The 10,044-nt window shown below is 41.4% G+C and overlaps 1 protein-coding gene across 1 annotated transcript; it reads right to left on the bottom strand.

Moving 5' to 3' along the window:
- Window positions 1–1,152: 1,152 nt before the first annotated feature.
- Window positions 1,153–2,459, bottom strand: Tusc1 (tumor suppressor candidate 1). Its single transcript, XM_038335090.1, has one exon. The coding sequence runs from the start codon at window positions 2,457–2,459 to the stop codon at window positions 1,806–1,808; it is 654 nt and encodes a 217-aa protein (XP_038191018.1). The 3' UTR covers window positions 1,153–1,805.
- Between the last annotated feature and the right edge of the window lie 7,585 nt (window positions 2,460–10,044).

Below are 10,044 nucleotides of genomic sequence, written 5' to 3'. Positions count from 1 at the left end.
TTCCCCGCCCCCCCCCCCGTGGTGTTCCCATTGTTTACTTTTGAACACATGATGTACAGGAGACTTAGAAACAAAACTCCAAAGCAGAGTATCTTTGCTGAATACCATAGAAGAATCTCAGAAGCCACATCTCTTGCACTTTCTGCATGCCTTTCATAAGTTGCCTCCCTCCCACTAACAAGCTATAAAATTGATAATAATCTCTCTAAGGCAGGTTCAAGAAACTCTCCACAAACACAACTCTAAAATATAAAAATAGTACTTTAAATAACCCATGCTTTCTTGCTTGAGATAGTCATAAAGAAAATTTGTGGTCTAACCTGAGAGTTGTGACCCGTGTTTTGAAAGGAGTCATGGAATGCCACACAGAGAGGTCGAGAAACCACTAATCAGGCCTTGCTAGGTTCTCCTTACTCTATAACCATTCTCTACCACTCGCTCACTTCTCCAGGGCTGTGCATTCATTTAGTGGAGAGTTCAGCAGCTTCCCTTGGACCTGTGGGTCATGTAACACGTGACTGTGCTTTTCTCTGATAGGCCTGGCTTTATCTACAGAAATGTCAATGATCCTTCTGCTGGGTAATAAAGACAGCACGTAGTTTTGCTTCCACAAATTTTATGAGACACATTGCAATTTCTTCAGCGCTTAGTATGAAAACTGCATTAAAAATGACAATAGAAGAGAAGACGTTGCTGGCGGTAGAGGCCTGCAATCCTAGCACTCAGTAGGATAAAGGAGGAGGGCAGAGTTCCAGGCCACCCTGGACTACTGAGCATTTACTCGGTCTCAAATAAATAGATAAATTTTAAGAACGAGAGCTCAGAGCATGTCACTTTTTTTCTGATACCAAGTACACAACTGAAACGTAAAGGGATTTTTGTCTAAAAATCTTCAAGTTTCTTGAAAGTTGTTAAAAATCAAGCTAAATAACCATGATATAACTGAATAAGAACTAATGCTAATATAAAATGCTGAAATAATAAAAATATTGTTCAAACTGTCCTGAGATATGTAAAGATCATGCGTAAGTAATCCAAAAGATTACAAAACATAAACAAAGCCAGATATTAAAATATGTGACATATATGCATATATAATCTTTAAAGGACCCTATAAAGCTTCAAAACGCATCAAATAATAGGCACGGAAAATTTAGATTTCAATGTACCAGTTTTATTTATCAATTCAAATGATCAACTGTCAGAAGACATTCTTTTAAAAAAGTCTCTGAAGGTCAACAACACACCAGAATATATTAAACGAGTGTGGATTGGAGTGACGTGAAGTTATAAATATTGTCTTCTTTATAAAAAGGTATAAAGAAGTTGGGCTATCCAAGTAATATCAATTTATAAAACATACTTAAAATGTTGGTCACAAAAGAGATAACAGCAGATTTAAGGGACTGAATAAGCATTACCCATTCGAACACACTATTCATCTTCCAAAGAATCAAAAATAGAGGAAGGAAAAGATAAGCAACTGGTCCTCAGAACACTTTGAAAACTTCTGGGATGTAGGAAGTGCTGCTGGGCACCCAGTTCTTGCTGGGTTAAAACTGGCCCTAGAGTAGCTAGGCCTCTGTCTTCTCAAGACACTAGCAGGGTCCTTGGCAATTGCTCTGCACGCCAGGGAATTAGGAAGTTCTGTCTCCTCTCCAACACACCCCAGGCCAAGGACTGTGGCACCCGGAAGTGCCTATGGGTGGGGCCGGCGTCCCTGGAGCGCAAATCCGGAGCTTCCGCGTGTCCAGAGGGGCGGGGCGCTGAGTGCTCCGGAGGCGGGGCTGATACAGGTCACGCCCCTAGCGCCGCGCCCTCCGGCTACAGCCGGGGCCCGGGCCCTCCGGGTCCGGGTCCGGGTCCGAGGCGCACAGGCCGGCGGCGGCTTCTCTGAGCGGCCGTTCGCCGCCGTCTTGCGGCGGGCGCGCGCCCTGCTGCTCCAGGCGCAGCTGCAGCAGGGCCCGGCGGTACATGACCTCCAGCCTCTCCAGTCGGGCCCGCAGCGCCCGGGGGCTGCCCGGATCGCCGTCTGGGCCTCCGCCTCTCGCCTTGCGGTGGGTGGCGGGCTCGTCCGGGCCTCCGAGGGTGGCGTCCGCGGCGTCGCGCCCGTCGGTGTTGTGGTCGCCGGGCGGCAGCCGCAGAGCCTGGCGGAAGAGGCTGCGGTTCTCGCGCTTCAGCCGCCGGTTCTCCAGGCGCAGGCGGGCGTTCTCCTCGCGCAGCCGCGCGTTCTGCCGGTCCCGCTCGTCGCGCGCGCGCACGGCCTCCTGGTGGCTGGCGGCCAGGTCGGCGAAGCGCTCCTCCAGCTGTCGCCGGGCACCGCTCGCGCGGCCTCGCCAGCCCACGCCGCCGCCGCCGCCGCCGCCCTCACGGCCTAACTCGCCCCGGCTGCCGCCGCCGCCGCCGCAGGCCCCGCCGCAGCTCCCGCGCCGTGTGGCGCCACCACGCATGCGCCACATCGGTCCGGTCTGGTCGAGCCGCCAGCTCCGAGGGCCGAGGGGCCGCGCGCGCGGGGGCGCGGGCGATCTGGGACCCGTCCGGGGCGCTCGGTGGCGGGCGGAGGAAGAAAGGTGGCGGGGCGGCTCTGGCGGTATGCCAGGGGAGGCCGGGAGTTGGCCCGAGCCGAGGCGTGTCCTTGTCTCTGGCGGCCGAGCGGCCCCCCGGGCCTGTGGTCGGTCCCTGCTCGGTGCACACACGACGCCCCTGGGGATCGCTCTGCTGCTCAGCCCGGTGCCCGCGCCAGAGACAGCAGTGTCCTCCGCTGGGTGCTGCCACGGCTTCCCTGTCTGAGGACTTGGGCACTGTGGGAACACGCCCGCCTTGCCCTGCTCTCCGGCACAGCCTCCAGTGCTCACCTCGCCACTTACATAGCAGCCTCAGAACTAATAAAATGAGTTCTGAGACGACTATGGGGCAAATTGAATTATAATTACAGTTTTTGGAACCTACCTGCTTAACCACGCCCATGTTTAAAACTCACATGATATTATTGGCTCAAGCACCTGCCATGGGGTGCTTAGAATCCAACAGGTTGCAGTACTCCAAGCATTGGAGTAGATCCCAATTTCTGGCCATCCTGTTCATTGGAACTTTATAATAAAGCTATAAGGGGACATTTGTTCAGGACAGTCCTCAGAATATATGAAATTCAAGACTCATAATTTAGTCAAGATACTGAAATTCAGCAGGTTCCAAACTATCTGGAGACAACTGGATACATGTCATTGTTGAAAGCACGTTTCTTGTTTTCCTAAGGATCTCAGCTTACCAATGCCTTGTATTATTGCAAAGTAAAGGATTACATACTGAAGTCAGAGTCTTTGAGAAATAGTAACAATCTGTTTCAAGCAAGGTTCTGTTAAATTTTTAAATTCCATAAGATCTCCAAAACCATTGGGATGAGGAGATGAAGAGGTAGCACATAGAAGAACTATGGTTGAAGTAAGTAGCTAGGAGAACAAATAGTTACTCAATTATGATCCTCTATTTTTTTTTCCAGCAAATGCTAAACTACCACAAATTTACTTCAGCCCTAAACAGTCATTTTATGGAATAAGTAACCAATTCAGTGGATTTAGTTAAAGGAAAAGCTGTCATTTCTTAATTTACATTAAAAACAGACAGAACCTGACCTATCTGTAGACTACTGAGCCCAGAATATGATTTTTCTTGTTGTATCCAGAGAGTGTAGTAGGGCGGAGAAGATTCGCTCCCTAGTTTGGATGTGACAATTATTAAGAGTCTGGAATAACTGCATACCTCATAATAAAGTATAATAAAAATATAACAGGAATTATCACCTACATATTATAAATTAGGTAACCACCCATTTTTTATTAGCTTTCTTCGTTTTAGCCCATTCATAAAATCATAGTGTTTTACTATTTTCCGGATTCAAGTTGTGTCACCTCTCTTGTACACTGTCTTACAATCAAATGCTGCATTGTCTCTTAATGTTTTGCTCAAGAATACTGGCTCTGGTTGAATAGGAAGGCAGACCTCCATGGTCTCCTATTTAGACCCCACTCAGCTTCTAAATACTTCTGTCTTGGTTATGAAGTAATGCTTGATGTCCTGTCAAGCAGATATAGCAGATTAGACAGGATCACAGTTATATTACTAGTCTGTTTACTACTGCAAATAATTATAGGTGTATTTTCACAAGAGAACAGAATCTTGATATTGTGATTATGAGTCTGGCAGATGATGTGCATTTTCTTGTAAAAGAAGAGGAAAGAGAATGAAAACAAAGAAGAAAAAGAAGATGAGTAACAACCAAAAAGATGAGTAAAACTTGTGAAGACTGCCCTTTATAAAATATTTATTATTTAATGTGTGGGTACTTTGTTTGCATGTCTGTGTGTCATAAGCATGCCTGGTGCTTCCAGAGACCAGAAGACAGACATTGTCAGATCCCCTGGGACTGGAACAGTAGGTTGTAAGCATCTGTTTGGAGATTGCGAAAAGAACTTGGTTTCTCTAGAAGACTCAAGAGTCAGTGCTCTTAACTGCTGAGCCATATCTAAAGTCCTGAAGGTTGCCTTATTAATGAATAGTCACCTATGGATAAAGGAGAGTCCATCAGTATTCCTCAACTGGAATTGAGAACAATGAAAGTTCTAAAACAAAAAGGGTTTGGTATTATTGGCGTATATTTAAATTTAGATTTATTTAGAGCAATATGTCAATAATTGTATAACCTGGAAATGAATATTGCATTTATTTATAAAAACTGTAGCCAGTACATTATACTTCCTCATATAATTTATAGTGGTCTACACATAAAAATACTACAATAGTGGGTATAATAAGTATTTTATTTATATGAAAATAAAAAAATAATCATTATGGAACTTTGCTAATGCTAAAAGCATGATGCTGCAACAGAGCTTAGAAGAAGAAAATGTATAAATTATAAGAATTCCTAGGAAAAACAGACTCCTTCATTTCATGAACCGATGCTTCCGAAGAGAAGCATCACCTGCTGGCTTCCTGGAAAGGTCTTTAAGAAAATAGGTCATTCTTTTCCTGACAATACACTCGTCTTCAGCTGTGCTTACTAAGGAAGACTCAAGGCAGTAGAGCAGGGAGGGCTGGTCTGCCCACTGAAGAAGAGGGCAAAGGGAAAACTTCTGGATAAATGATACAACTCTATGTCAAGTGAAAAGCTGTGGGGAATTCCAGTCAACTACTTCAACGTTCCATTTAAAAAACATCAAAAAATAATTATAAGACTCTTAAAAGAGGTTTGGAATTAAGGAAAAATGCCTTAAGAGTAGTTTGCTTTGTTTGAACAATCTTTAGCTCCAGCTTAGCTCTTTCCTGTAAAGAGGATTCTTCTTAGTTATTTGCCCCTTTCTTATACTCCATGCCCATTCTTATTTAACAACCTAAATCTTGCATTTAAAATCAGTCTCCTAAATTGATAAAAGAAATTAATTTATGAAGTTTACCATCACTGTGCTCTTTAGTCTATAATGCCTCAAAATAATTTTATAAATCCTGAAGTTTAGAAAAGCTATGCCTACATATTGGAGAGAAGTTTTTATTTGGCCTGCACTTGACATATTTGTTTTAGTATTTCTCAAAACAAATTTAAGGATTGCAGCTATAGAATATATTACATTTATAGTCTAATCATCCTGTCATGGTTAGATTAATGCCCTATGAGAAGAGATAGCAGAGGCCTTGCTTCTAACTCTGTCTTCTCCTACTGAGACATAGAGAAAAGGTGGCCATCTGTTAACCTGCAAGACCTTCACCAGTGGATTGAATCAACCCAATGACAAACCTTGATCTTAGAATTGTCATCCTCCAGAACTGTGAAAAGTAATTCTGGTTGCATATGCCATTCAGTTTAAGAATGTCTTATAGCAACCTGAGCTAATAACTACTCTATGTTTTATCTTGGTTATTTGGATTGTAAAAAATATGTTAATTTGAAATTCATATCGCACTACTCCTAAATCTGAGTCAGTTAAAAGTACATTCTGCAGCTTTGGAGAACCCATATGATAGTTACTCTCTTGTGCTTGGCCTCTGATTGATATTCTTGAAGGACAATTCAACAGAATCAGGGGTCAACCTAGAGACATGCCTTTGCATAGATTTATGAGAGGTTTTTCAGACAGGAGTAACTGGAGAAAGAATTGTCCAGGATGTGTGCCATTTTCTCTGTGAAGGACCAAATATAGAGAGGTACAAGGAAAAGAAATGCTGTTTACTTGCCCGCCTTTGCTTCTTTGTGGTGAGTGAATTTATTCTGTTACTTTGTTGTTGTTACTACAGTTGCTGTTTCTGTGACTGCCATTCTGTACTAATATCAGGCCCTTGCTTCTTCAGCTTTCTAACACAGACTGAAGGCCATCAGCTCTGCAGGAATCCTCCAGACTTCCAATGCCAGCTTTGGGTTCCTCAGGTACCCAGCTACATAGACTGAGTAGTTCTCTAGTTCTCTGCTTCTCCAGCATACTTGAGCTGGTTACTTTAATGTCGTCTTGACATAAGTCAGAATCATTTGGGAAGAAGAAACCTCAATTGAGGAAGCAACTCCACCAGACTGGCCTGTGGGCAAACCTGTAGTGCATTTTCTTGATTAATAATTTATGTGGGAGAACCCATCTTACTGTGAACAATCCTCCCACAGCTGGTGGTCCTGGGTGCTATAAGAAAACAGACTAATCACTCTGTAAGGAGTAGGCTAGAAGACAGCACTCCTGCATGACCTCTGCATCAACTCCTGTCTCAAGGTCTCCTCCTTGTTTTGAGTTCCTTCTGTGATGACCCTGAGTAATGTACTGTGCACTGGAACTGAAAACTGAAATAAATCCTATCCTTCCCAACTTGCTCTTGATCATGGTCTTTTATCACAGAAATAGAAACTCTAAGACACTGTTGATTATCATGGTTATGATTTTCAGCCACTGTTATGTAAGTCAATCTAATATTCCATTTTACAATTCATTCTAATAGTTCTGTTCCTTTATAGAATTCTACCACATTTTCATTTTTACAATACATACATATATCAGAACAGCATCATTATAGACCATAAGTATATGCAAATATTATATGCAGTCATACCTCAACAAAACAGAGAAAATGTTGCTCAAATAATGCCTATAATTGTTGGGAGTCTTTAATCCCACCTGTCAGCTTCCAAATGACAGACAACACAGAAACTTATTACTTATGAAAGGTTGGTCAATGGCTTAGGCTTGTTTCTATTAGCTCTTATAACTTAACCCATTTATATTCATCTTTATGTTGCCATGTAGCTCATAGCTATTACCACTCCTGTATTTCTTGCTTGTTCTCTGTCTCTCAGTGTCTCTGCCTTCTTCTTCCCAGAATTCTCTCTGCCCCCAAAATCCTACCTAACTATTGAATGGTTAGCTCTTTTTAAAACCAATCCTACTGACACATCTTCACAGTATACAAAAAGATTATTCCACAATATCTACTCAATAGTTTTTAATCTGGTACTGAATTGTTTAGTGTGTCTTATATTGTAAACATTCCTCACACAAATTGATGTTCAATAACACATGAATTCCTGGATTTAAGAAACTATTTGATAGTGTGAAAGTAGAGATGGGGTTGGAGGTAAGAAAGGTAGAGAGAGAAAACTAGTTCTTAAATGATTGGAATACTGAAAGCATTCATTCATTTATTTATTATCCTGCATAATACATTTTTTCTCTTATTTTTACTTTTCACACCAGCATTAGGGTGCATTATGTAGCCTGAGCTGTCTTTGAATTCCCTGTGAGGACCTAAGGCTGTCCTTTAACTCCTAATCCTCTTGCTTCCACATACCAACAACTAAGATTATAGGTCTAGACTACTGTGAAGAATTCAGGAGGCTGAGTAAGGTGATCACAACTAGTCTGAGAACAGCCTGACCTATATAGCAAGACCTTAGATCAAGAAAAATAAATTACTAGGTAAAACATAACTATTAGTCATTCTAAGAAGTTTTTCTAGCTGAAAATTATGCCAAAAGTTATGTAGGATGTTGGCCTTATTAAAACTGAAGTAAAAAAGTAGCTGGCACTCATTCTTAGTAATAAGCTTTGTTAATAAGTAGTATTAATATGTACTAAATAAATGTTACTTAGTATTTTACATATGCTTTAAAATTGTAATAAATAGTGAATATGAGTCTGGATTAAGACACATTCAAGTTTAATACAAACCACACCCCTCCAAGACCTATTGCCTGGAGCAGTCTCGTAAAGCCATGGTGTACTCATTTGTCACTTATTGAGAATTAAAATAGAATCTATTTCTTGGGGTTCTTGTCTTTAAATGCAAAGTCAGGTACCAAGAGGTATGTAATAATTCATGGATATTATTCTTTCATGGCTTGATTTTATTTTGTAATGTAGACATTTGTAGGATGATTTCTTGTGAATAGTCGATGCTGTTTAAAACCTTCATTTGAGCTACTCGACTAAGGAGCTACTCTAAATACACAATGCTGTCCCACTGGTGATATGATTCTTATTTCTGGATATTTCTCATTAAGTGTTTGGGTTTTAACATCCATATTCCGTAAGCCCCGTGTGTTGAGGAGTTTGGTTAATCACATTCAGAGCTTCATGTTTGCTAATATTCTCCCTGAAGCTCCAGCTGAGCTTGGTTCATTTTCTGGGAGCAGATTTATTAGGGCTATGAAGAGCAAGTATCGATGCTCGGGAGTGTGAAGACCTCTTTATTGGAATAATTACTAGAGAGTTAGGAATTGTAAATATTGATTGCATTTATTTAGTCTTTTGATACGGGCAAAAATATTAAAAGCCATCAAACACCAGCATTGCCCTTTGACAGCATCATTTAATTCTAGCTACAGGGACAATTGTGACATAAACAAAAGCAGTGTGACTTATTTGTCTTAATTAGGATATTTTCAATACCGAGGGAAATACTCTTCTTCCAGCTTGATATAAAACACTAGCCAGACTAATAAAAGAAGGTAAATGTGATACATCCTAGAATAAAATAATGGAGCTGAGAGCATAAGTTTTGCACACAAGATAATTGACAAAACCATTGTCCCAAATTGACTTCTTAAAGTGGCAGTGTCTTTGTTAGTTTTACATCATTGCTTCATGTTACATTTTCAGAAATTCACATGGATCATTAACGCAAGGTTTCTCAACCTGTGGGGCATAGTTCCAGAAGGGGTCACAACATAGATATCTTGCATATCAGCTATTTACATTATGATTCATAAAAGTAGTAAAATTACAGTTGTGAAGTAGCACCAAATTAATCTTATGACTGGAGGTTACCATAACATGAAGACCTATATTAAAGTGATACAAAATTAGGAACTACTGCCGTGAAGGATCTAAAACTGTATTATTCATTAGCTGTATGTGCATTTTACATTTGGGCTTAATAAGATTGAATGCAACTTTCAAAGTCGTCCCTAGATTATACTAGTCACAATTTCAATGTGCCTCAGTCACATGTAGCTGAGGTATGTGGGGAGGTACAGTGAACTGTTGTTGGCACAATGAGATCTTGTAGGCAGCAAAGGGACTAGTCACATGCCCACTCCCCACCTTAATTATCGGCTTCGGCTTCAGCAGCCATGTTGAAATTTATAGTGAGAAAACATACAAGAGGTGTTTACCGCGTTTTGCTGTATGCACAATTCCACGCTGGCTGATACTTTTCTTTGAAGAATACACATAGAAACCCATCCTATTCTTAAATATAGATATCTGGGCTAGTACTTGATGTTAATTTGACATACTACAGAGTGACACAGTATGCTAGTAGAAATGAGAACTGCCCCCTCTTCAGCCTGAATATTTGGTACCTAGTTAGTGGCACTTCCTGGGAAGGTCAAGGGGGTATGGCATATATGTAACGGAGGAAGAAATTTGGGAGCTTAAAGCCTTTCTCTAGTTCTAATTTGTTCTCTGTTTCATGCCTACATTTGAAGATGTAAGGTCTCAGTTTCTTCTTCCTGCTGTTGTACCTGCCACTGACTGCCATGATTTCCTACCGTGATGGACCCTTAATATTCTA

Source organism: Arvicola amphibius, chromosome 6 (genome assembly GCF_903992535.2).
Source record: "Arvicola amphibius chromosome 6, mArvAmp1.2, whole genome shotgun sequence".
Taxonomy (NCBI): Eukaryota; Metazoa; Chordata; class Mammalia; order Rodentia; family Cricetidae; genus Arvicola; species Arvicola amphibius.
Note: the sequence above shows the minus strand (reverse complement) of the source record. Positions and strands in the feature narration are given on the sequence as shown.

Bases quoted from the DNA above. Each gene is read 5' to 3' on its own strand.
- Tusc1 (XM_038335090.1), bottom strand. From the start codon at position 2,459: ATGTGGCGCATGCGTGGTGGCGCCACACGGCGCGGGAGCTGCGGCGGG.